This window comes from Mobula hypostoma, chromosome 8, assembly GCF_963921235.1.
Source record: "Mobula hypostoma chromosome 8, sMobHyp1.1, whole genome shotgun sequence".
In the NCBI taxonomy this organism is placed as follows: Eukaryota; Metazoa; Chordata; class Chondrichthyes; order Myliobatiformes; family Myliobatidae; genus Mobula; species Mobula hypostoma.
This window is the reverse complement of record NC_086104.1, coordinates 26,856,257-26,884,202: the sequence shown is the minus strand read 5'-3', so window position 1 is coordinate 26,884,202 and position 27,946 is coordinate 26,856,257. Positions and strand designations below refer to the sequence as shown.

The window sequence follows — 27,946 nt, the reverse complement described above, 5'->3', positions numbered from 1 at the left end:
CTCTCCATCTTCCTCTGGTGCTCCCCTCCCCCTTTCTTTCTCCCTAGGCCTCCTGTCCCATGCTCCTCTCCCTTCTCCAGCCTTGTATCCCTTTTGCCAGTCAACTTTCCAGCACTTGGCTCCATCCCTCCCCCTCCTGTCTTCTCCTATCATTTCAGGTCTCCCCCTCCCCCTCCCACTTTCAAATCTCTTACTAGCTCTTCTTTCAGTTAGTCCTGACGAAGGGTCTCAGCCTGAAACTTCAACTGTACCTCTTCGTATAGATGCTGCCTGTCTACTGTGTTCCACCAGCATTTTGTGTGAATTGCAGTACATATTAATTTAGAACATAGAACCTATGATGGTGTGCTGAACCTGCTAAAAAGCAAATCAAAAACACCTAACACTAATCTCTCCTACCTGCACAGTGTCCATATCCTTTACATCTGTGCCTACCTAAACATGTCTTAAAGCCTCTAATGTATTTGCCACTATCACCATAACAGGCAGTGCATTCCAGGCATCCTCCACTCTGAGTTTTAAATAAAACTTGCCCCTCACATCCCATTTGATCCTCCCCCCCCCCCCACCTTTAATGCATGTCTTCTGGTATTCGACCTTTGAACCCTGGGAAACAGATTATCCAAAAACACGAGAAAATCTGTAGATGCTAGAAATCCAAAGCAACACACACAATGCTAGAGGAACTCAGCTGGTCAGGCAGCCTCTATGGAAAAGAGTAAACAGTTGACGTTTTGGGCTGAGACCCTTCATCAGGACTGGGGGAAAAAAGATGAGAAGTCAAAGTAAGAAGGTGGGAGAAGGGGAGGAAGAAGTACAAGGTGGTAGGTGATGGGTGAAGGAGGGGGTGAAGTAGAGCTGGAAAGTTCCTCCAGCATTTTGTGAGAGATACTCTGTCAACTATATATGCCTCTCATAATCTTGTAAACCTGTCAGATCTCCCCTCAGGCTCTGATGCTCCAGAGGAAACTAAGTCTGTCCATCCTCTTGAGATAGCACATGCCCTCTAAACCAGTCAGCATCCTGGTAAAACTCTTCACTATCTCCAAAGCCTCAACATCCTTCCTATAGTGGGCCGACCAGAACTGTACACAATACTCCAAACGTGATCTAACCAGAATGTTATAAATTTGCAACATAACCTCCTGACTTTTGAACTCAGTGTTTTGACTAACAAGAGCAAGTGTTCCATAAGCCGCCTTAACCAGCTGTGTAGCCACTTTCAAAGAGCTATGAACCAAGATCGCTTGGCTCAGCAGTACTTAAGGATCTTGCCGTTAGCAGTGTGCTGTCTCCCTGCATTTGCCCTACTGAGGTACAACACTTCACATTCTCTGGGTTAAACTCCATTGCCATTTCTCAGCCCATATCTGCAACTGGTCTATATCATGCTGTATCCTTTGCCAGTCTTCTACAATATCCTCAATTCTACCAATCTTGGTATCATCCGCAAATTTACAAATCCACCCATCTACTTTTTCATCCAATTCGTTTATGTACATCACAAACAACAGAGGTCTCAGCACAGATCCCTGCAGAACTCCTAATTACAGCCCTCGGCTCAATCTCAGTAAGTCCCTATAACCAACACCCTCTGTCTTCCATGTGCGAGCCAGTGCTGAATCCTAACAGTCAATTCACCGGAGATCCCATGCGTCTTAATCTTCTGGATTACCCTCCCATGAGAGACTTTGTCTAATACCTTACTGAAATACATGTAAACAACATCCACTGCCCTACCCTCATCGATTTCTCTTGTCACCTTATCAAAAAAAACTCAATCAACTTGGTAAGGCACAACCAGGCACGCACAAAGCAATGCTGCCTCTCCCTAATTAAAAGGTTCAAAGGTTCAATTTAATGTCAGAGAAATGTGTACAATATGCATCCTGAAATGCTTTTTCTTTGCAAAACATCCGTGAAAGCAGAGAAGTGCCCCAAAGAATGAATGACAGTTAAACATGAGAACCCCAAAGTCCCCCCCTCAGCTCCCCCCTCCCGTGCGTAAGCAGCACCAAGTTAACAATACCGCCCCCCCGGCAAAAAAACTCACCTGCTACTGAGCACAAGTGTGAGCTAAGCGACAGCAAAGACACAGACCTTGCAGTTACCCCAAAGTCCATCGCAATTCATCCGGCATTTGACAAACCATAGGTTCTCTCTCTCCCTAGTAAGGGAGAGGGAGGTGTCCCCCATTTTCACAGCAAGCGGGAGACATAACAACAACCCACTGGTTTACAATGTTAAAAAAGTCCATTTCATCGCTTTTTATGAGCTCTGTGCCTGAAGATCGCAAAGATCTTGGGTCTTCGGGCTCACAGCAAAACATTTTCCGGCCTCCCCGCGACACACGAGTCTCCAGCCGTGACACTGACCCTCGATCCGCCCATCTCCAGAGCCCCGAGATCTTAGGCTTCCAAACACTAGGCCGTCTCTCAGGCCGAACCCTTGGAGTGCCGAACAACAACCAGTCCTAAAACCCCAAGAATGGGTCCTATTCCCACAAAGAACCAAAGTCTGTATGTAACTCCAGGTCAGGGTCTTCAAAAGAACCCTGAAAGGGAAAAATAAAGATATTAAAGATGGAAATAGAGGTGTTTCAGAAGACGCAAGCAAAGGAGTCATCGTTTAGCACCATCTTAACTCTGCCTCCAACTCCGAAGGCCATGGATTTCCAAATGTTCATACATCCTATCCCTAAGAACTTTCTGCAGCTGCTTCCCTGCCAGTGACGTGAGACTCACCCATCTATAGTTCCCAGTACCTTCCCTTGTTCCTTCTTAAATAGAGGTACAACATTAGCTACTCACCAGTCCTCTGGGACATCACTTGTGGCTAGAGAGGACATGAGATACTGGTCAAGGCTGCTGCAATCTTGTTTCTTTCCTTCTCCAATAACCTGGGGTAAATCCCATCAGATCCTGGGAACTTATCCACCTTAATGTTCATTAGGAGGCCCAACGCTTCTTCCTCGACCTCTAAATGCCCTAACATATTTATACAGTCACAACTGAGCTCCTTGACCTTCATACTCTTTTCCTTAGTAAATACTGACGCAAAGTACTCAGTAAGTACTTCTCTCACGTTCTCTGCATCCAAGCAAATGTTATCCCCTTTATCCTTGTGTGGTACCACCCTCTCCCTAGTTATCCTTCTACTCTTGGGGTATGCAGAGAATGCCATGGGATTTGCCTTAATACTACTTGGCAAGAACTTTTCATGGCCCTCCCTGGTTTTCCTAATTCCCTCCTTTAGTTCTTTTCTGGCTTCTTTGTACTCCTCATGTGCTTCATTTGATCCTGACTTCTAAAGCTTTACATACTTCTCCTTTTCCTTGACCAAATTCATCACCTCTCTGGACATCCAATGTTCTCTTGTCTTCCCACCCACATCCTTCCTTCTAACAGGAACATACCTTTCTTGTGCCCTATGCACTGTACTGCTGATATGAAAACAATCTTTAAACATCCTCCACATGTCTGATGTGGACTTGCCAGAAAAAAGCATTCCCAATTAACGGTTAGTTCCTGCCTAATGCCCTCCTCCAATTTAAAACTCTCCCACAAGGACCATACCTACACTTGACGATAGCTATGCTGAAAGCTAAGGAGTTGTGGCACTGTTCCATAACTGTTCACCCACTGAAAATGCAGTCACCTGGCCCAGCTCATTACCCAACAACAGGTTCAGTACTGCCCCTTCTTCTGGCTGGACCATCCACATATTGACTTAAGAAACCTTCTTGGATACAAAAGTCAGTCCCATCAAAACCCCTTACACTAAGAAGGTCCTAGGTTATATTAGGGAATTTGAAATCCCCCATGACAACAACACTACTATTTTTATGCATTTCGTTGAGTTGATTACATATGTTTCTCAATGGCTGAGAATGGGTACAGATCTTGTACAGGTCATCCCTTCCCCAGAAAAGATTCCACTGATCCAAGAACTTGAAACCTTGTTCCCTGCACTATCTCCACAGCTGCCCATTCATTCAAGCTATCACCTCATTCCTATTTGTTCCTCTGTGTCTGTGGTACAATCCCAGCAGTGTAATTGCATATTTCCTATTCCTGAGTTCTACCCAAATGGACTCGGTGTCTGACCCCTCCATTATGTGTCCTCTGAGTGCGACTGTGATGTTGTCCCTGATTAGTAGCGCGTGCACACCCACACACCTCTATCTTTTCTGAAACTTTGAAGACCTGGTATAGTAATCACCCATTTCTATCCCTCTGTCAACCAGGTTTCAGTAATAGCTACAACATTATAATTCCATATACTGATCCGTGCCCTAAGTTCATCACCCTTGCCAATAATACTCCTAGCATTAAAATATACACACTTCAAACTATCCTACCCGTCATAACTGCTATTTCGATTTTATTTTTCCCCCTCTGAAAATCCATGTAAATGACATCCACCATCTCTCCTTTATCCACCCTGCTTGTTACTTCCTCAAAGAAATCCAACATACTTGTCAGGCAAGATTTCCCTGTAGAGAAGCCATGCTGACTTTGACTTTTTTTTTAAGGCATCCGTTAGTCTTGCGAGACTATGGATCTGCGCCTGGAAAGTCTTCACTCTCCAGGGCGCAGGCCTGGGCAAGGTTGTATGGAAGACTGGCAGTTGCTCATGCTGTAAGTCTCCCCTCTCCACGACACCAATGTTGTCCAAGGGAAGGGCATTAGGACCCATACAGCTTGGCACCAGTGTCATCGCAGAGCAATGTGTGATTAAGTGCCTTGCTCAAGGATACAACACGTTCCTTCGGCTGGGGCTCGAACTCACAACCTTCAGGTAGCTAGTCCAATGCCTTGACCACTTGGCCATGTGCCCACACAGACTTTGACTTATTTTATCATTAGTCTCCAAGTACTCTGAAACCTCATCCTTAATAATAGACTCAGCATTTTCCCAACCAGTGATGTTAGGTTAACTGACCTATAATTTGTTCTTGCAACACCACTCAACCAGTTTGTCTGTATTGCTCCTGTACACGTCCTTGTCTCCACCTGAAATTCAGCCAACAGTCATTGGCAAATTTCTCAATAGTGTTTGAGCTGTACCTTGCTGCAGAGCAGTGGGTTAAGTGCACATCCTTGAGGTGCGCCAGTGCTGATTGATGGCAAGGTGGAGATTCTACTTCCGATCTGCACTGACCGTGGCAAAGTTGCAAAGGGAGATTCAGAGACCCAGATTTTGAAGCTTGCTGATTCAAACGGAGGGTATGATTGTGCTGTACATTGAGCTGTAATCAATCAGCGGCCCAGTGAGGGTACTGCTGTTGTCCATCAGGGTGTGCTGTTTCACGACTGCTGTTCTTCTATGCTTGCCAAACATTGGCCCGAAATGGAATGTACACTGCTACCAGGATGATGGCAGAAAATCACTCTGCAGATAAAATGAATGACTTTTAACTGTTAAAAGTTCCAGGTCAGGTGAGCAGGATTGAGACAGACCCGCCACATCTGTGCATCGCCATGAGTTAACCATAAAGCTTTCTGCCTTCTCTACCTTTTAAGAGACTGGGCTGCCCTATCTTTATGGTGAATGGTGTAGTTATCTGGCGGTAGCACTGTGTCAGAAATGGTGGGAGTGAGTGATGTTTCCATGAGGCAAAGTACACAGCGATCCCTGATGGCTTTCTGGTACTTCAACCTTGAAGTGTTCTGCCCTCCTGTGCTGGACTGTTATTTTACTTTTTATAAAGTAGATGGATGAAAGTGTAAGGAATTCAGATCCAATAACTTGCTTGAAATTGATCTCCCTCTACACAAGGAGCTGGAGTAGGCTACCCAGCCCCACAAGCCTGCCTGTCATTCAGCTGGGCCACGCCTCAATTTCTCCGTGTTAGATCCCAATAGCCTTCAATCTCTCAGAGTTAATCTACATCTACTAGCCTCCACAATTCTGTGAGGCAGAGCAGGCCAGAGATTCACCACCTTCCAGGTGAAATGAATGCTGCCTGAAGTCTCTACTTGAGTTCCATGGGGGGAAAAAGAATCTCTATCTACCTAGTCATACCCTCTAGGTTTCAATACGATCATCCTTCATTGTTCTAAATTTTAGACAGTACGGGCTTAACCTACTTAGCCACTTGTTAGGTAATCTTCACATCCCAGAGATGGGCCTGGTGCGTCTCCAGTGTAACTCGTGTTCTCAGTGTTTTTATTTACACAGTCTGTTTTGTGGACATTGGATGTTCGTTGATCTTTGTTTATCATTACTGTATTTTTATTTTCATGCAACTATCAACAATAAAATGAATCTCAATGTAGTGCATTGTAACACGTACCTAGTTTGATAATAAATTTACTTTGAATTTTGCTTCTAGATCCTTGGTAGGGGAATCAAAACTTCGCACAGTACCCTGGTGCAATTGTTTCTTTTATTTTTCTTTAAAAAATTTTCAAAAAAAAAGAACAAAAACATACCAGCTCAGACATGTATAAAAAAGAAATAAGCAAAAAAAAAGATATAATATTAGGGGGTTGCCTATCGTACAAAGTGCTCAGAAATACTAAACATTAAATCTCAAATGAGGGCCGTGAGAAATCAGCTGGGGTGAAATTGCTCATCCGCCCCCCGGCCTCGTCCAGGAAGGCAAGAAATGGATCCCAGATAGCCGAAAATTTTTTAATTGAATTGGTTCTCAAGAACCTAAGTTTCTCCATCTGTATGACTGAGATCATATCAGCCATCCATCTCCAAAAGGAAAGGGAAGAGGGTGATTTCCATTCCATCAAGATAAGTCTTTTGGCAACAATCATCCCCAACATCAGAGACTGTTGTATGGCTGCAGGGAAACAAATAGTAGATTGCGAGCAGCCAAGTATAGCGAGACCAGCTTCCAAGGGGAAGGATCTTTTATAGGCCTTTGAGTACCAGTTGAATATCTTGGACCAAGATCCAGTCAGTAATGGGCAAAACCAAAAGGTGTGTGACAACGTGGCTTCTGTCCCTTGGCATCTATCACACATTGGCGAGACTGAAGGGTAAATCCTGTGCAATCTGAGTTTAGAGTAATGGAGACGGTGGACAACTTTAAACTGGATTAGTTGGTGCCTGCTGTTAACAGAGCAAGCCTGTATCATAGACAAACACTTATCGCAGGCAGCTTCAGATAATTCAATGCCCAACTCCTCTCTCCAGGCGTCTCTAATCTTCACAGCAGACGCTACAGTGCAATTATAAAACAAAAGTACAAACTTAGAAACGAGATGCCTGGAGTCAGGACAGTTCTTTAAGATATCAAAAAACATATGTTCCCCTAGAAGGATTTCAAAGCTACAAATCTTAGATTGAATGTACTGTCAAATTTGCAAATACAGTAATGAAAAAAGTGCAAACGAGGCAGCTCAAATTTCTCTTTCAGCAGACTAGATGTTGCAAACCGTCCCTCTATGTACAGGTCTTCAATAGAAACTAGTCCCTTCTCCCTCCAAGCATGGTAGGTTTTATCTGACCATGGGGGTAGAAAGGAGTGATTGAAACAGAGTGGTGTTTGTACAGAGGTCTCTGGTAAATTCAGAACGCTCCTAATCTGATTTAGAATTTGATGGAATTTTTCAAAGCAAAACTCAAACTTTTTGAAGTCCCAGGCCTCTCTAACTTAGAGAACAGTATGGCTGGCAAGGAGGAATTGACAACAGAGTTGGACTCCATACATAGCCACAAGCGAGCCCCAGGGGCTAGGTTATCCGGAGCCCCCTGTTGCCAAAACATTAAAGCCCTAACCCTGGTGCAATTGTAATGGAATATTCCTATTTCTAAAGTCAGACACGTTTGCAGTAAAAGTTGATGTGCTTTTTGCCCTCTTAACTACTTGCTGTATCTGCCTGCTAACTTCAGTATTTCATGCATAAGAACACCAAGATCACTCTGTACCTCACTCACTTGTGGTCTTGTATTGAACTGCCTCAGAGACAGCTGCATACGGTAACAAGACAAAGAACAGTTCCAAAGTAGCTGTGGTTATAGAAAGCTGCCCAGCATCTCCTACTCAAATTAAGTAATGAAGTGAGAGGGTAGATGAAGAGGGAACAGCAATGTGCAGCAAATGATTTTATAAAATGCTGGCAGGGTTGAACTTAGTTATATGCAAAGGATCTGAGCTCACTTTCATGAACTTTGGGGCTTTTTGCTCAATTCTGCTTTTAGTAATCAACCATATCCATATTCAATAACCTTTGTAAGGGGAACTGACTCAAATACTGACTAAGTATTCCAGCGTGGCAAATCCCTACCCCAGAACCTAAGGCCTAGTTTCGAGATATTAAATTAAAGCCAAACATTGTGTATCTGTCCCCTGGGTTACACAATTTGACTTTTCTATCATCATCTAACTTGAATGCCTTTGCATCCATGATGAATTTTCTAGGAACTGTCGATTTGATTACTATTCTAAGCAGAAGGTGGCTGTGTGTTTCTGGAATGGTAGTTCCAAGATACAATTTTAATATAAGTCTATTATTCCTATTATTACAAAAAAGGCTCAAGTTGAATGAACTCTTCCCAGTGTCAATTTTAACTGATGCTTCAATGACAATCTTCATCAGGGATGATGCCTTGACACATCTCGTCCAGTTGTATATATTTCCCCTATTGTCCGTCCCTCCTGACTGGTCGAGGACTAACCAATCAGTTTCCACCGTCCCACCTTGTTCATAATTGAATTCCAGTTCTTACCTGAAGTGAGATCTTCATCTTTGTTAAAATTCTTTTTCTCTAGTTTTATTTCAATGGCTTCCTTCACCAGGCAGTCCCAAAAACCATTGGCACGGCACAGTATTTTTGTTCCATCTATGGCCATTGCAAATGCAGTGTTCTGCTGCCGATGATTTCTCCGGGTGACCTGTGCTCCTTGATTCGGGTTTCCACTCTGTATCCCGTCTGGCTGATAAATACTGCTCCACATTCACAGGGAAGCCTGTAATCACCAGCCAACCTGTATCCCAGGTAATCTTTTACTTGCCAAAGCTTGGATTTGAGCTTACGGGTTTGTGGATGGTATCAATTCGGTATTTCTTCAGGACCCTGGCAATCCTTCCAGAAACCATGGAAATATAGGGAAGATGGGCAGTAGCCATGGGTTCCTCATCGTTGTTAGGTTTCCTGGTTTATCAGTTTGGGTTCCTGGAGAAATCAGCAGTAGCAGAAAATTGATTTCTCAATGGCCATAGCTTTGACTCCAAAGGCAAAAATTACTGTCTGCGTCAGTAGGTTTTGGGACTGCTTGGTGAAGAAAGCCATTGAAATAAAACCAGAGAAAAAGAACTTTAACGAAGATGAAGGTCTCATTCCAAGTAAGAACTGGAATGTGATTGTAAACCAGATGGGACAGTGGAAACCTGATTGGTTAGTCCTTGTCCAATCAGGAAGGACGGACCACAGGGGTATATAGAGTATACCACTGGACTAGACGTGCCAAGACCTTATCCGTGATGAAGAAGGAAGAGTTTGTCATCGAAATATTGGTTAAAATCGATACCTGTACCCAGCAGGAAGTCAGAAGAGCTTATTCGTCATTTACACTGGGAAAGCACTAGATCCTCCAAGACTCAGAAGTCCCACAGTGGAAATAACAATTGAGAAGAGATGTTAGTTACTGTTAAGTTTATCTCCTGTGAAAAGAACTTAATGTATCCATTTCATTAAACTTGACAGGAATTTCATCAATAATATCGCTGACTGTCTTGGCATATGAGCGTTACCTCCGAATGGTGAATGCGACGGCAATTGATTTCTCCTGGGCTTGGCGAGCCATCACCTACATCTGGCTTTACTCACTGGTCTGGAGTGGAGCGCCACTAATTGGCTGGAACAGATATACTCTGGAGGTGCATAGACTAGGCTGCTCAGTGAACTGGGACGCGAGAAACCCCAGTGACACCTCGTTTATCCTCTTTTTATTCCTGGGATGCCTGCTTGTCCCTCTAGGTGTCATAACTTACTGTTATGGGAATATTTTGTATACTGTAAGAATGGTAAGTAGCACTTAAGGCCAAAGTACTGTTGGATCTGTTTAATTTCTGAAGCTTAGGGAGTCAGGAATGACGAGCAGTCTTAATTCCAAGATTTCAGTTTACTTTGGAGTACAAACATACAAATACTAAGCAAAGTAAAGAGTTGAGAAGCAATGCTAAGGGATGTAAGACAAAGGAATAAAGACGATGTTTCTGAAAAATTTCTTATAGATAAGATTTTTAAAAATTCCTTGGATAGTGATATATTAGTTAATAGGGTATATAATTAAAACGATTTTACATCATGTGGGTAATGTGCTAATACTTGACCAATGAAAAATGAGGAAGGTGAAAAACTTAGTTTAGCTGCTATACCACTTTCTGCCAGTGAGTGTGAAAATGATTTTGTTTAGAAAATACATATCTTGTAAGAAGTATTACTAAAAGTGGTTTCCAAACAGTACAAAGTAAGGGGACACACCATGTGAACTCTGTAAATAGTCTGAACACAATTTCAACCAGCTTTAACAGTCTTCTGCCGTGAAGAAAATATGTTTTATGGGAACATCACAAACATTACCTCACGATACAGTGCCTGATATCAAGTATGGGGAGAAGAGGCCTTTTACCCTTCTGTGAAAGTTGATGCATTCCCAGCTAGAGTTATGAACATATTTCTTACCTGCTAACTTTGGACTTTATAAAGATACTTGGTGCCTAGAAAGCTGTGTCCAAAACTAAGACCATTTATGACTTCTCCAGGTGGGACATTTGACCATCCCTTTCATCCTTCCTCATATCATCTGCTCTCAATCATCTTGTTTTGGATTCTCACCTTAATCAGAAGATTCCAAATATATCTGCACTGTATAAATCATTACTGGGTTGATTCTGAATTACTGCTTTCCTAACACTTCACATCTTGGCATCTGAAATGCCTACATGATTCTCCTCATGATCCATTGTAAAATTATAGTCAAAAATTCTACCCTGCTTTCCTTCCATCTCGTTTGTGTAATATGCATAGTTTCAAGGTTGCTATCATTTATTTGATTTTCATGTTTCCCTTTTAATATTTATGAAATTAACTTTGCAAATTATCCATGGGGAGAATGTTATAAATACCCAAAATGAGTGGAACATTAATTATCCCCCCACCCCTCTCACCCAATCTGAGTTGAGAAGGAAACATTTGACCAGGGCCTAGAATGTAGGTTGCTACTTAAATATTGAGGCTGGTGGTTTTAAATTTAACACATCTGCAATTTTAATCTTGGCCATGCAGGGTATGTAAAGCAGGCAGCTCATCAAATGAGTCCTCCTAACCAACATCTATAGACTTCTGTTCTCCATACTTGAGCCTGCCAATTGGGTTGTCTTCCCTCTGTGATTCTTGTCTACCTTTCGTATTTAAAAAAAAACAATGCATCTTGTTTAAGAGAAAAGACTTGGATTTCCTGTCTGTAACTTGTCAATCTGTATTCTGGAATATTTATATAAAACCAATGTTCACCGCCCCCCCCCCCACCCTACTCTTTCTATCCTTTGCACCCTGTTTGCTGAGAAGGATCTGTTTCTCTGACAGTGTGTAATGTTGCAGCACAAACTGGCTGGACCGGTTTAAAGCCACTACAAGTATTCGAAGTAAAACATGCACACTGGAGAAGATCAGGCAGCATCTATGGTGGGAAATAAACAGTTGACTTTTCAGGCTGAAACCCTTCATCAGAACTGGAAAAGGGGGGAAAAGCAAGAATAAGGTCAGGGAAAGGAATGAGTACAAGCTAGAAGGTGACAGATGTGAAGCTAGGTGAGGGAAGGAGGATGAAGTGAGAAGCTGGGAGCTCCTCTAGCATTTTGTATGTGTTGCTCTTGATTTCCATTATCTGCAGAATCTCCTGTGTTTATGATTAACAAGTATCCAATCTGTTATTAGCTCTGTAGTTAAACCAAAAAACAGTATTTTGAGCCACTGTCTCTTCTAGCAGTATAGCTTCTGTTTTGACAAATCGGTGGTGGACAGGTTTAAAGAGAGATTATAAATTATGATTTACAAACATTTCAACTGCCCAGATGTTTTTCAAAATGCAACACTTTTAAAAATCCTGCTTGAGCTTTCAGGTCTTCCGTCAGTCTCTTAAAATTAATTACCCTCACTAAAAAGAAAATTGTCAGGTCAGCTTTTTAAACTACACCCCTAAACAGTGGAAATATTACCTAATTCTATGAGGAACACCGACTCAGTTGACGCTTTTCAACTCCAGCTCAAAAGCTATTAATTTAACCTTGTTTTTAAAGTAACATTTTGTCCTTTATTTTTAAATTTACACTTTATCACATCGTTGGTATGAAAAGTGCGCTATAAATAAGTTATTATTAGATTTTAATGAAGGTAGGTATATTCTCAGCTTGTCTACATGTATTAACTACTTGTGTAATCACTGTGAAAGTTTCTCTGCAGGCATTTCCTTGAAATGGGAGCGATTTGGACAGTTAATAAAAACATCCCTAGTTAGCGGTTCTCTTTGGGTAGGTGGGCATCAGGTGCAGGGGGATTCCCTCTATGAAACTGAGCTGTTTTGCCCATGATTGATTCGCATTCTGATTTAATTTGGGGTTACTCAACTGGTATTGACTCCAGAATGTCTCTCTGTAATTTTATATCAGGGAAAGAGGAATTGGCCAGCAGTTGCGCAATTTGATTAACTTTTTTCTTTCTCTTGTCCCTTTTGTGGTCATGTCCAGTAATGATCCCAGTACGAGCGCACAGTAAAATCCAGGGTCAGGTTCTATAGTGGGACTTGATAGCTTATGAAGAGCCTAGTGAATTGGACTTTGGCATGAGTCAGGACCTTCCTGATAAGCAGAAGCAAATCCAAGGAAGCATAATTGCCTGACTGATCTTTTAAATTTATGACTTGTCTTTCATGTTTATGCAGCTTCGGAACATTCAAGACCTTCAGATGGCCCGATTTGCAAGGATCTTAACATATGAGAAGAATATGTCAAAGATGTGCTTCTTCATGATCTCTGTGGCCTTCTCTTGTTTGCTGCCATATGCTGTGACGTCCTTTATGGTGGTTTATGGTTACACTGATGTTATTACCCCCTCTGTAACCATCATAGTTTCACTTCTTGCCAAATCGAGCACAACATCTAATCCCATCATTTATACCTTCATGAGCAGAAAGGTATGTTGTAATACTTATCACATCTTTTATAGAAGTAACATGTAATCTTGCATTCCCTCAATTCGGCAAGGCTGTAAATATTTGTGATATTGATGTGGAGGTTCCTCCTCTTTGACTTGATAACTTAGCTGTTTTTAACTGGAGAGATAAGGTAAGGAATTGATGTTCTTGTACTTCCCTGTCCTCTGCCCCACCTCTCCAATTAAGCCCCTCCTGGTGTACCGCTGAAAACAGTTCAGATTCTATTTATTTGGCCTTGGAGGTTAGTAAGAAGTTCAAACAGAATTATAGGTAAGTTTTTCTTTGAGTGAGGTCCATACATGTTACATTCCCAATGGCATTTTCTAGAAAATCATTAATAATGGGATTTCTGTTGGATTTCCACCCATTGAACTGGCTTGCCATATACAAGTATGCCTGGCCCTCATTTAAACATGTCCTGTGCAGAGCAAAATCTTGTTTCCTAAAGTCAGTGAGTGTGGGTGTTGATGGCTAATTTAGCATCTTGACATGTACCCTAACTGCACTTCAGCTCTGATAGCTTACTAGGACAGTACAGGAGGATATTAAAAGTGGAGCTTGATTGTTTACATAGGAGGCCATCAATCCACTGGGTCCATTCTTGCTCCCAGCAGAGCAGTCCCACTTATTCCCTCATCAACTGTCCCTTTAATCCTTGTTACTTGCATACACTGAGGTCATTTCCAGTGGCCAACTAACTTACCAACAACACTTTTTGGGATGTAGGAAGAAATCAAAGCATCCTTGGCCATGGTTTGAATATGCAGTTAGCACCCGAGGTCATGGTCAAACCTTGGTACCTGGAGCTATGAGGAAGCAACACAAACTGCAGTGTCTCACTTGTTGCTCTGTTGCGTTTGGGCCAAGTCAGACCAGAATAGTAAACCATCTGAGTATAATGATCCGGTCTAAATGTGCCTCATTAACTGAGTGTAACTTTCCTGTCAGTTGGGTGGTATTAGTCCATATGTTTGAATTTCCAAACAAGTAATCTTGACAAAATGCTCTTGTATTAACTATTAATGAATGACAAAGTAAAACTGGTATTTCTGTGATCATTTCAACAGTATCGATGGTGCCTAATGCAGCTCCTCTGCTCTCGTATTATGAGGATCAAGTGGGCAATTAAAGATCGCACTGTTAGAGTCAGAAGTGAAAAGCCAATCAAACCTATCGTCATTTCTGAAAAGGTTGTGGACAGACCAAAAAAGAGAGTGACTTTTAGTTCATCTTCGATAATCTTCATCATAGCAAATGATGAAACTCAGGATATTGGTAGCACTGCTGAACTCAATGCTACAAACCCAAATGTTGTTCAGGTGAGGCCTCTGAGATCAGAAAGAGCATGAAGAGGAAAACTGTATGTTGCCATGATATGGGAGAGTTGTTCGTGCCATGGCCCCTATTAGACTGAGACATTGCACCACCATGATTCGTGCAGCACCTTGCACCTGAGCCTTGAGGAAAAGTGATATTAAACTGTTATTTAAAATTTTAGCATTTTGTGTTTTATTTTCTAAACATCCAGTGTCATATTTTAAATCTTACAGAACATTTAGAATCAGATTTAATATCACTGGCACATATTGTGAAATTTGCTAACTTTACGGCAGCAGTACAATGAAATACATGATAAATAGAGAAAAATTGAGTGGCATTAAGTATATGTATGTCTTTTAAATCGTTAAGTTAAAGTACATAGTGCAAAAACAGAAATAAAGTAGTGTTCATGGGTTCAATATCCATTTAGAAATCAGAAGGCAGAGGGGAAGAGGCTGTCCCTCAATTGCTGAGTGTGTGGCTTCAGGCTTTGGTCCCTCCTTCCCGATGATAGCAGTGTGAAGAGGGTGTGTCCTGGGTGGTGGGGATCCTTAATGATAGACACTGCCTTCCTAAGGCACCGTTCCTTGAAGATGTCTTGGGTACTATGGAAGCTAGTACCCATGATAGAACTGATTACAGGTTTCTGCAACTTATTTCGATCCTGTGCTGTAGCAACCCCACCCCCCTCCCCGCCGCCATACCAGATAGTGATACAGCCAGTCAGAATGCTCTCGCCGGTACACTTGTAGAAACTCTAGTGTTTTAGCTGACAATCCAAATCTCAAACTCCTAATGAGATATAGCCGCTGTCTTGAAGTAAGTATTAATCAAAAGTTCAGTCCCAGAGATTAAAATGGAGAATTTGTAATAGGACATGGGGGTGATTGCCCTTACAGAAACTGTACAATGAAATTAAAGGTCCTGTTAAGAATTTTTTAAAACTTTTTACAGGTTAATTGCAAGTTGCTAAGCACTGCTTTGTAACTGCATTTCACTGGTAATGTCATGGTCTCTCTGTAATGTTTCACTGCTAACATAAGGATTTCTCTGCAGCAGCAGTTATGACTACAGATAATGGGGGGCTTTGGAATGTGCACCATCTAATGAGAGGCTTGTTGTTCCTTGTGCGTCTGAGAGAAGATATTCAGGAGCTTTTTGTTGGCGAGGGATAAAGGGAGAAGATGCGAGTGGAGAGAGTCGGTAGACCACAGGACGGTGTGGACTTGAAGTGAGTGCCCATGAGTCAACAGTGCCTGGAGGTCGATGGGGAATGAATGGACGGACAACTGCGAGCTCTAACGTGCACAGTAGACTCTTTCATTAGAATGCACCCTTTTTCTTTTTATTTTCTTTTACTAACCCTATAGTCAGATTAAGAATTATAAAGCTCAATTGTTTAATTGCATATGATTACTGTTGATATTTTGCGGTACGGATTTGTAACCGGGCAACACATCACACAGCATCCACACAAACGAGATTTCTCAGTCTGGCTGGGCCGGTGGCAGTCTTCCCCTAGCATGCTACTGAACCTGAGGGTTACAGCTTTTAAGAAGCTTAGTTGTTGAATCATGATGAAAGCATGCAGAAAAAAATGTCAATATCTACACAAGATCAGTAGAACTGACTAATGCATCAGTTTCTGTTAGGCTACTAGCTCTATCAACAGATAAGCAGACAGGGGTTACTGCAGAACTGGGAACTTCAGCCTATGGAGCTTTCAACGTGCTCTGTAACTGCCCAGGAGTTTATCAGACGCACTTAGCAGTGCTGAAGTGTTGTGTGCTTAACTATTCAGTACTTAACTTTTATGTAAACTAAACTTGGTGCACTTTGAACAGGAGAAAAGTTTCCACTTAGCACAAAGCAAACAGCAATTTACAGTATGTTTAAATCCTCCCAGATTATGTACTTATGCAGGACATGGTACATTATAGGAAGCACATGCATTTAGGCCCATGAGGTTGTGTTGACATTTTAACCAACCCTAGAATCAATCTAACCTTTATCTCCTACTTAACCCTACCATTTTTTTAATCATCCCTGTGCCAAAGTTTAAGTGCCCCTAATGTAACTGCCTCGATCACCACCCCTGGCAGTGCGTTCCATTCACCCACCACTCGGTAAAGAACACACCTCTGACACTATCCCTCTCCCAAACTTTCTTCTAATCACCTTAAAATGATGCCCCCTTGTATTAACTATTTCTACCCTGGGAAAAAATCTCTGGCTGTTCACTCTATCTACATCTCTTATGATGCTGTATATCTCGATCAGTCACCTCTCGTCATCCTTTGCTCCAAAGAGAAGTCCTAGCTTGCTCAACCATCTTCATGTGTCCTTTAGTCCGGGCAGCATCCTGGCAAATCTTATAAGCACTCTCTCTAAAGCTTCCACACCATTGCTGTAATGACACAAGCAGAACGGAACAAAATATTCCAAGTGTTGTCTAACCATGGTTTTACAGAGCTGCAATATTATTTCACCACTCTTGATCGCAATCCCCCCAACTCATGAATGCCAACACACCACTCTGGCTAACAAAATTCCTACTAGTCTCCAATCTGAAAGGACACCCCTCTATTCTAGGCTGTGTCCTCCAGTCTTGGACTCCCCCACCACTGGAAACATTCTCTCCACATCCATTCTACCGAGGCCATTCAACATTGGATAGGTGTCAATGAAGTAACCCCTCATTCTTCTTAATTCCAATGAGTAGAGGCCCAGAGCCAGCAAAATCTCTTCGTGTCCCAAGCCTTTCAATTCTGGAATCATTTCTGTAAACATCCTTTGAACCCTTGCCAAAGTTGGCACATTCTTTCTTCGATTTTTAAAAAGCCCAAAACTGCTCTCAATACTCCAAGTGAAACCTCACCGGTGTTTTATAAAGCCTTCACATTACATCCTTGCTTTACTATTCTAGTCCTCTCAAAATAAATGTTAACATTTCACTTACCTTCCTCACCATAGACTCAGCCTGCAAATTAACTTTTAGGAAATCCTGCATGAGGACTTTCAAGTCCCTTTGCGTTTCAGATTTTGAATCTTCTCTCCATTTAGAATATAATCTATGGTTTTATCTTCTACCAAAGTGCAAGATCGTACACTTCCCGACACTGTATTCCAATTTCAATTTCTTTGCCCATTCTCCTAATCTGTCTAAATCCTTCTGTAGCCTCTGACCTCAAAACTACCTGCTCCTCCACCTATCTTTGTATCATCTGCAAATTTGGCCACAAAGCCATCAATTCTGTCATTCAAATCATTGACATATAATGTAAAAAGTAGTGGTCCCAACATAGACCCCTGTGGAATACTACTAGTCACCAGCAGCTGACTAGAAAAGGCTATTCATTCCCACTCTGCATCCTTCCAATCAGCCAATGCTCTATCCATGCTAGTATCTTTCTTGTAATACCGTGGGGTTTTAACTTGTTAAACAGCCTCATGAGTGGCAACTTGTAAAAGCCTCCTGAAATTCCAAGTACACAACATCCACTGATTCTCCATTGAATTGACTTTATTACTTACATTCTTCAAATACATGAGTAAAACTCTTTACATCTCTGTTCAAATGTGCAATTATAGTAACTTATAATAAATATTATGTACAACAGGATATCCTGCTTGTTATTTCTTCAAAGAATTACAACAGATTTGTCAGGCAAGATTTTCCCTTGAGGAAACCATTCTGGTCTATTTTATCATGTGACACCAAGTGTCCCCAAACCACATTCTTAACAATCAACTCCAAGATGTTCCAACCTCTGAGGTCAGACTATTGGGCCTATAATTTCCTTTCTTCTGCCTCTCTCCCTTCTTGAAGAGTAGAGTGACATTTGAAATTTTTGATTCCTCTGGAACCATGCCAGAATCAAGTGATTCTTGAAAGTTCATCACTAATGCCTCCCAACCTCTTCAGCCATCTCTTTCGAAGCCCTGGGGTGTATACCATCTGATCCAGGTAACTTGCCTAGTATCAGACATTTCAATTTCCCAAGAACCACCTTCCAGGTAATGACAAATTTACACACTCTGCCCCCCTGACACTCTCCAACTTCCAGCATTCTGCTAGTGTCTTCCACAGTGAAGACTGATGCAAAGTACTTTTCAGTTCGTTTGCCATTTCTGTGTCCCTCATTACTACCTCTACACCATTATTTTCCTGTGGTCCAATATCCACTTTTGCCTCTTTATGACTTTATAGTTGCCATCTGTTGGTTTTTAAAAGCTTCCCAATCCTCTAGCTTCCCACTAATTTTTGCCTCTTATATATGCCCTCACTTTGGCTCTTACGTTGGCTTTGACTTGTCAGCTACAGTTGTTTCATCCTGCCTTTAGAAGACTACTCCCTCTTTGGGATGTATATATCCAGCATCTTCCAAATTGCTCCCAGAAATTCCAGCCACTGCTGCTCTGCCATCATCCCTGCTAGAGTTCCTTTCCAAGTAATTTTGGCCAGCTCCTCTCTCATGTCTCTGTAACCGCCTTTACTCCACTGTAATCTGACTTGACTTCCCCTTCTCAAATTGCAGGGTAAATTCAATCGTTTTATCATCACTCCCTTTACCTTAAGCTCTCTAACCAATTCCGGTTCATTGCACAACACCCAATCCAGTATAGCAGATCCCCTCGTGGGCTCAACCATGAATAAGAGAAAATCTGCAGATGCTGGAAATCCAAGCAACCCACATGGAATGCTGGAGGAACTCAGTAGGCCAGGCAGCATCTATGGAAAAAAGTACAGTTGAAACGTCAATTGTACTCTCTTTCCATAGATGCTGCCAAGCCTGCTGAGTTCCTGCAGCATTTTGTATGTTGGTCCGGGCTTAACCACGAGTTGCTCTTAAAAAGCCATCTCATAGGCACTCTAGAAATTTCCCTCTTGGAATCCAGCACCAACCTGATTTTCCCTATCCATCTGCATTTGAAATTCCCCATGACTATCGTAACATTTCCCTTTTGACATGTATTTTCTATCTCTCATTGTAATCTGTTGACCACGTCTTTACTATTGTCTGGGGAGTCTGTATACAACTCCCATCAGGGTCTTTATACCTTTTGTAGTTCCTTAGCTGTACCCATGATGATTCACCACCTTCTGATCCTATGTCACTTTCTAATGGTTTGATTTCATTTTCTTACCAACAAAACCCCACCACCCCTCTACCTACCTGCCTGTCCTTTTGATACAATGTGTATCTTTGGATGTTATGCTCCCAACTGTAATATTCCTTCAGCCACTATTCAGTGACACCCACAATGTCATACGTGCAAATCTGTAACTGTGCTACAAATTCATCTTCTTTATTCTGTATACTGCGCATCTTCAAATATAACACCTTCAGTCCTGTATTCACCTTTTTCGATTTTTGTCTGCCTTTTACATTGCAACTCATCCTTTTGACTGCAATTTCCCCCTATCATCAGCCTCTCCATGTGAGGAGTCTTACTACACATTGCCTCATTCTCAGCACAATCGCTCTGGTTCATATCCCCCTCCTAAATTAGCTTGAATCCTCCTGGAACAGCTCTAGCAAACCTTCCTGCAAGGATATCGGTTCCCTTTGGGTTCAAGTTTAACCAATCCCTTTCGTACAGGTCATACCTTCCCTAGAAGTGATCCCAATGATTGATAAATCTGAACCTCTGCCCCCTGCATCAGTTTCTCAGCCACACATTCACCTGCCAAATCATCCTATTTTTACCTTCACGTGTGTGGCACAGGAAGCAATTCAGAGATTATTACCTTGGAGGTCCTGTTTTTCAGCATTCTACCTAGCTCACTAAAATTTCTTTTCAGGACCTCCTCACCTTCACGCACCAGGACTTCTGGCTGTTCACTCTTCCCTTTTAGAATGCTGCAGATCCAATCTGAAGAACTCTTCATTGCTGTTCCCATAACAATTTTGTTTTACTGGTCAGAGTTCTTAGCCCTGAGCAGAACCCTCTGACCCTGGAGAAACAGTGTGCCACTCTTAGACTATCCTTGACCTGTTTGTCATAGGTGACCCAATCAAACGCCAAAGCAGAAAGTCCTAACTCCAACCAAAATAAATCCCTAGGTCATTGAGGCACACGTGCCTCCAAATCACGACAAGGTTGTGGTTCTCTTGGAGACAAATTGAACAGCAGATCCAATTTTCTATTACAACAATGTGTACATGCTATAACATAATCAGAGATTCCTTAAACTTGGGGGCTGTTGCTGCTGCATTCCATATCTCTACTTTTGCCTGTGATTCTTTCTTACCGCATTAGCACAATCCACATCCCTATTTACTAATTATTCCTCCTCACTAATCTTTCCCCTACAACACTGTACCTAATCAGACTATGCTTCTCCAAATCCTCAAATCCTGTCTGTAAGAATCCACTCCAATCTTTTTCCCACCACTGAAGAAAAACTCACTGGTCTTTAATTCCCAGGATTATCCCTACACTCTTTCTTGAACAAAGGAAATCATTTGCGTAATTCCAATTATTTATATCTTAATCATGCTTATTGTAATCTAACTTTATGCTCAATTATTTATTTTTGGAGAATACATACATGTTAGTGGAGAATATTAGTATTTTTACAGCTTTCTCCTAAACTTCCTGCTGGCAATCTCTTCCTCAATAAAAACCCAGCCAAAAATTTAAGGCAAATAGCAGATCAAGAATATGGACATTTATGATTTACTTTTATGAAGCAAATTTTGTATTTATTGGAGTTTATGAAAGCAGAAGCCTGTAAGTTTTTAAATATTACATTAATTTAAAGTCACGTCTGCATTTTGGAATGTGATTTATTTTTCAATGTATTTAAAAGATGGGAACAATTGAGGAAAGTAGTATTTATTTTTCATAATTTCATGCCATACTTGACATGTGGGTGTTGCGAGGGGAGACAGTTTAATCTCCAAACAAGTCTTGCACATTCTTTAAGCATTTTGAGCCTAACATTATATATAGTCTCTGGAAAATTCAGCATACTCTTTCAATATGCATTCTCCAATCAACTAATGTGATTGGATTGTCTTTAATGTCTGCTAGGTGAATCTAGCATTGGATGCAGACCAGAGAGGAGGCTTGGAGTCTAGATTTCTCCTCCTAACAGTTGAGCAAGAAGGGATACTAGAGGAACAACAGAAACATTTTTCACATTTGTCAACACCCAATGTGCAGCTCAAAACAATACAGTATCTGTGCTGAGCATGATCCCAAATTAATCTACTTTAATCCATATCCCTGCACACTGATGTGCATATCTAAAAGCCACTTCAACGCCACTATCATATCTGCTTTCACTACCATCCTGGGAGTGCATTCTAGCTACCTACCACACTCTGCATAAACAAAACCCCCCTCCCCCATTCACTTTCTATCGCCATGATAGTTCTGAGTAAAAGTTTCTAGCTGTCTAGAGTGATGGAGGATGAGAGGTGACCTGATAGAGGCGTAAGATGATGAGAGGCATTGGTTATGTGGATAGTCAGAGGCTTTTTCCCAGGGCTGAAACGGCTAGCACAAGAGGGCACAGGTTTAAGGTGCTTGGAAGTAGGTACAGAGGAGATGTCAGGGGTAAGTTTTTTCTTATGCAGAGAGTGGTGAGTGCATGGAATGGGCTGTCGGCGACGCTGCTGCAGGCAAATATGATAGGGACTTTTAAGAAACTCCTGGATAGGTACAGGGAGCTTAGAAAGATAGATGGCTATGGGTAACCCTAGGTAATTTCTAAGGTAAGGACATGTTCGGCACAGCTTTGTGGGCCAAAGGGCCTGTACTGCGCTGTAGGTTTTCTATGTTTCTATGTCTATATCATTCATACTTTCATAAACTTCTACCAGTTTCAAAGGTTCACAATTAATGAAACAACTAAAATGTTCCTATATTAATTTGAACAAGGCTAATAACCACATTGTTAGCAACCTTTGTCTGATCTTTCAGCAACATGAGGTGATACACTAGCACTGGAAAATGCACAACTTCTTGATGGCAGCTTCGGGGAATCAAACGGAGGACTCCCCTGCCCCCTCTCCCTCTAAGCCTGCTTTAAAAAGATACTTGCAACATGAGGTTAAGGTGAAAGACATAGGCAGTTACTGAGCAAAAGCCAGGACTTCCAATTCCTGTACATATTCCTACTCAAAAAAAAAACACACACACTTGGCTAGCACAGGAGGTGCTGAGCACTCTGTTATGTTAGCATGAAATTGCCCTTTTGTCAGAGACTCCCATCCTTTTTGAATGAATGCACTACTGGTTTGGTAAATTGGTTTATTATTGTTACAGGTACCAAGGTGGAGTGGAAAAACTTTGTTTTGCATGTCATCCTATGGATCATTTCTCCACAACAGTGCATTGAGGTAGTACCAGGGACAGTAATGAGAGAATGCAGAATGAAGTGTTAAAATCATAGGTAAAGTGCAGTGTGGACAAACAATAAGTTGCAAGGCCGTAATGAGAGATTGGTTGAGAGGTTGAGAATCCACCTTGTCATATTAGAGGATGGTTCATTTCTAACAGTGGGGTAGAAGCTGGCCTTAAGCCCAGTGAGAAGTGTTTTTGTATCTTCTGCCCAGCGGGAGGGGGTAGAAGCGTGAACGCCTGGCATGGGTACAGCTTTGATTATGTTGGCTGCTTAACCAAGACGGTGAAAATTGTGGACAGTCTAGCGTGAGAAAGCTGGTGTCTGTGATGTATTGGCGCATGTCCACATCACTCTGAAGCTGCTTGTGGTCTTGGGCAGATCAGTTGCCATACCAAGGCACGATGCATCTGGATTGTATTGATAAAACTGCAGTGATGAAATTGGTGAGGGTCAAAGGAGAAGGCCACATTTCTTTAGCCTCCCGAGGAAGTAATGATACTGGTGAGTGTCCTCAGCACTGGTGTGAACGTGGTCAGAACACGGCCGCTATTGGCGGTGTTCACTTCGAGGAAAGTGACCCTTTCAGCCCTCAACCTCAGCACTGCTGATGTTAACAGGAGCATGTGCACACTCGCCCCCCCCCGACCAACTCCACCCCTGACTTCCTGAAATTAATATCCAGCATTTTTGTGTTGCTGACATAGAGGGAAAAGTTATCATGGCACCATGTTACTAAGCTCGCCATCTCCTCCCTGTACTCTGCCTCATCATTTGAGACATTGTCCACTATGATAACATCATCTGCAGATGGAGTTGGAGCAGAACGTGGCCACACAGTCGACGCGTGTACAGACAGTGGAGTGGGGGACTGTTGTTGAGCATAATTGCGGTGGAGGTGTTGTTGCCTGTCCTTACTGGGTACAGTTAGAATTGTTGAAGCATTCATTGTATAACAATATTAACTGCAGAATGTAATACAACAGGAATTCTGCAGATGCTGGAAATTCAAGCAACACACATCAAAGTTGCCGGTGAAGTTGCTTCCTCCCACCCCCTTCTCTTTCTCCCTGGGCCTCCTGTCCCATGATCCTCTCATATCCCCTTTGCCAATCACCTGTCCAGCTCTTTGCTCCATCCCTCCCCCTCCTGTCTTCTCCTATCATTTTGGATCTCCCCCTCCCCCTCCCACTTTCAAATCTCTTACTAACTCTTCCTTCAGTTAGTCCTGACGAAGGGTCTCGGCCTAAAACGTCGACTGTACCTCTTCCTAGAGATGCTGCCTGGCCTGCTGCGTTCACCAGCAACTTTGATGTGTGTTGCAGAATGTAATAGTTGTGCTGGTATTGTGGACAGAGAGGAAGTTATGCAAGGAAAAGCAAAATGAAGGATGTTTCGGATTCACATTTTGTCAGCTAGTACATGGAAGTGCAATGAGGTTCCTGTGGTCAAATGACCGTATGTATGAGGGAGAGGGGGAGATGTGTTGTATGTAAATCTGGGTGCCAAAAGGAGGAGAAGTGGAGGCCCAGGCAGAGAAGTTCTGATGCTCGTTCAACTGGCCTGAGAGTGAAGCTGGCTAGCTCAGGGTACTGAGATGATCTGAAGAGCTTGAGAGCAGATTCGGGCTGAGCAACAAAATCTGGGCCTGGAATGAGTTGCTGGGTGGCGTGGTCTAGGCCCAGGGCATTTTGCAGCAGCAGTGCCTGAGTGCTGGTGGGAGGTACAACGTGCTGTTTAGACAATTTAAATGCCAGCCCAGGGCATGGAGCCTTTCACTGTTCCATTGTTGGGTCAATTTAAACGCCAGCCCAGATGGACTGAAAAGACAGGATACTGGTTGAGATGATTTTGTTCGTTCTCCTCGATGGTCATCTTCATGGTCCAAGGCTGTAAAGACTGCCTGGGTGTTCTGGGGTTTGAATCTGTGGAATTCTCTGCCCAGGGAAGTAGTTGAAGCTTCACTAAGTATATTAAGATACAGTTAGATAGATTTTTACATAGTAGGGGAATTAAGGATCATTGGGAAAAGGCAGGTAGATGGAGCTGAGTTTATGGACAGATCAGCCATGATCTTATTGAATGGTGGGTCAGGCTCGATGGGCTGGGTGGCCTACTCCTGTTCCTGTTTCTTATCCGCGATAAAGTAGCTTGTGAGCTAGATCGCAGGGAGGCTGAAGAAATCCTTCCAAAGTTGAGTGGAGTCCATGGGCAACACCAGTGGCCCCAGTAACCAAGAAGAATGGGTCTGTCAAGATGTGTGGTGATTTTAAGGTCACAATTAACCCAGTCTTGAAAGTAGATCAATATCCTCTGTCTAGGATGGAGGATATCTTTGCAAACCTTTCTGGAGGGAAACACTTCAGCAACGTGGATTTAGCTGAGGCCTACCTACACAGAGATGGAAGAAGAGTCCATAAAGTTTTTCACCATAAACACTCACAAGGCTTTAGCACTACAATAGGCTTATTTTTGGGGTAGCATCTGTACCTGCACTCTGGCAGAAAGCTATGGACCAGGTGCTGAAAGGCTGCCCAGGCACTCAGTGTTACCTGGATGACAAGGAACATCTCCAAATTCTCAAGACGGTGTTAAAAAAGATTAGAAGATTATGGGCTCAGAGCTCAACACAATAAGTATGAATTCTTTAAATCAAGCATCACTTACTATGGCCGTATCATTGACGCACGAGGATTGTACAAGTGTGCTGAGAAAATCAAGCAGTGGTGGATGTCCCAAGGACAAAGACATGTCACAGGTTCAGTCCATTTTAGGATTTGTCAATTACTATAGCAGGTTCTAGCCAAATCTGGCTACTATGCTCCACCCCCTGAACTGATTAATACAGATCAGAAAGAAATGGCATATGGACAAAGCAGTGTGATGTACTATATTCACACATTATTATCCACATTGTCCAATGAAACTTGCCATTGATTGTTCAGGACACCAACACATCCAGAAGAAATGTGACTACAACGGTCTGAATCCCTTCCTGCAGTTCCAGAGTTAACTCATGCAACCATCGCGGAGGAGGGCCCAGAACCAGAGACTATTTCACAACCGCAACTCTCTCCTGCCAAGCAGAGTGAACCCCTCGTCAGGAAAGACATTATCCCACAAGGGTAATAAATCCTCCAATGTTTCTGAACTACCAAACATAACAGACACTACTGTTGATTCAGCTTTCTAATTGAGGATCAGATATGCAACACAAAGACTCCAAAAGGAATTCGGGATAATCTCCATCACTCCAAGTACAAATTTAATTTTTCCATGGTACTTGCCTTGTCAGACTACTTATCCAATACTTAGTTGTGAAAAATTCACAATTTAATCCATCCAGTTAGTTTGCTCCCACCACAAAACTGTGCTGAGTAACTCTCCACTAACATTAACCAGTTTGGCATGATGAATGTTGTACCTCCCAACCAGATCTTTGAGACCTTAAAACAGTTCTAATTTACCATAACCTCACATCTTGCTCCCTCTATCAAGCTCATCCGGAACTTTCCCACCCTATCCAGAACTCACCAAACCTACTAATCTCGCCGCTGGTCTGCCTCGGAGATAAAGTGGAATCTGCAGCCAATGTAAAACATCAGCCTTGTTTTTAAATCCATTCATGGCTTAACCTTTCCCTTTTCATTAGTGATTCACTGTACTGACATTCCAGAGCGTCTGTCCATTTTTATTGTGGGAGTTTGAAGTATATATGTGAGGTAGAATTTGTTATGTCTATCTATCCAAGGTACTTCAGTTGATCAGTGGTGGCATTCGTGTAGTAAAAGTGACCAAACATGTTCCAAGGATTTAACTGTAGGCTTTATTTTTCAATCATATTTACTTTGGTTAACTGGTATTTCTCTTTGTTTTAAGCATTATTGCTGGTGTGGTTATAGAATGCAGGTAAGCCATTTTGTAGCACCCTAATTTGGCAGCTATGCCAGCTTCCATCATCTTGAAGGAGATGAGCAGTGGCATTCTACCTGTATCAGAGGACCTCACCTTTCAGACCTTAAGAATCCTATCTAGTTTGTTGAAGGAACATGGTTTCTTGACACAGGACATGATGATAAGTAAATGACAGTAAATGCTCAGCAGGAGTTACCCAATAAACTGACCCACTCTCCTGGCAAACACAAAGTCTGATTCCGTGAGAAAGGCAGAACAAGGCTAATGTAATGATTTTTAGAAAGTACTTATTACAGGCAGTGCTAAAATCGTGTGAGTAGTGCATATTTTCTATCAGATCTTTACTTTCTGTACTGAGGAAAATTGAAATGGTAATCTCTTTTTTTTTTGTTTCAAAACCAGAAGGACTTTGCTTGTCATTTGATTATTTAAAACCAAAGTTCCAGTTCGGCAGCTCCATGGTGTGAAGTGATTTGGGCAAGTATTTGAAGAGAATCACTGTTCCTGTTATTGTAGTGATTACTCCGATAACCAGTAACATGGAATTGATTACCTGAAAGGAAAATAAGGGATTTTACTATCAGCATAGCCATATTGGTTATACTATAGCTTAACACTTTGGCAAGAATCAGGCTACCAGCAACATCTCTTTCAGAGTTAATAGAGAAATTGACAGGGCAGGACTCAAATTGTCATGAGATCAACTTGATGGACATCAAGTGTGTGTAGAGTTTGTCATTTCATAAGATGTAGGAGCAGAATTGAGCCCTTTGGCCCATCGAGTTTGCTCCGCCATTCAATTGTGGCTGATTTATTATCCCTCTCAACCCCATTTCCCTGCCTCCTCCTTGTAACCTTTGATGCCCTCACTAATCAACAACCTGTCAAGTTTAATTCTTATTCAACCATATGCATGGATACATCCAAACAAAAGTGTTCCTCCAAGTTCAAGGTAAAAAAACACAGTACATGCCGTCAACACAATGCATGTAGTTACAATAACAGTCAGAAAATAATTGCACAAGTCTGAATGGCATTGCTGAAGACTTATCTGCTTTAAATATACTCAATATATTGGCAATGGGGTCATATATACTCAATATATTTGGCAATGAATACCACAGACTTATCTGGCTTAACAAATTCCTCCTCATCTCTGTTTTAAGTCCAGATTC

General features: G+C 42.1%; 2 protein-coding genes across 2 annotated transcripts in view; one reads left to right on the top strand and one right to left on the bottom strand.

The window, feature by feature from the left end:
- opn3 (opsin 3) overlaps nt 1–14,677 on the top strand; it is a 44,350-nt gene extending 29,673 nt beyond the window's left edge. Inside the window, exons 2-4 of the mRNA XM_063055602.1 lie at nt 9,670–9,989; nt 12,908–13,159; nt 14,248–14,677. Coding sequence (XP_062911672.1) covers nt 9,670–9,989; nt 12,908–13,159; nt 14,248–14,529 — 854 coding nt within the window. The 3' untranslated portion in view covers nt 14,530–14,677. The remainder of the gene's footprint in view (nt 1–9,669; nt 9,990–12,907; nt 13,160–14,247) is intronic.
- A 9,339-nt stretch (nt 14,678–24,016) lies between these two features.
- Nucleotides 24,017–27,946, bottom strand: part of LOC134350424 (kynurenine 3-monooxygenase-like) — a 62,893-nt gene continuing 58,963 nt past the window's right edge. The window contains exon 15 of the mRNA XM_063055601.1: nt 24,017–27,324. Within this exon, the coding sequence (XP_062911671.1) occupies nt 27,196–27,324 (129 nt within the window). The 3' untranslated portion in view covers nt 24,017–27,195. The remainder of the gene's footprint in view (nt 27,325–27,946) is intronic.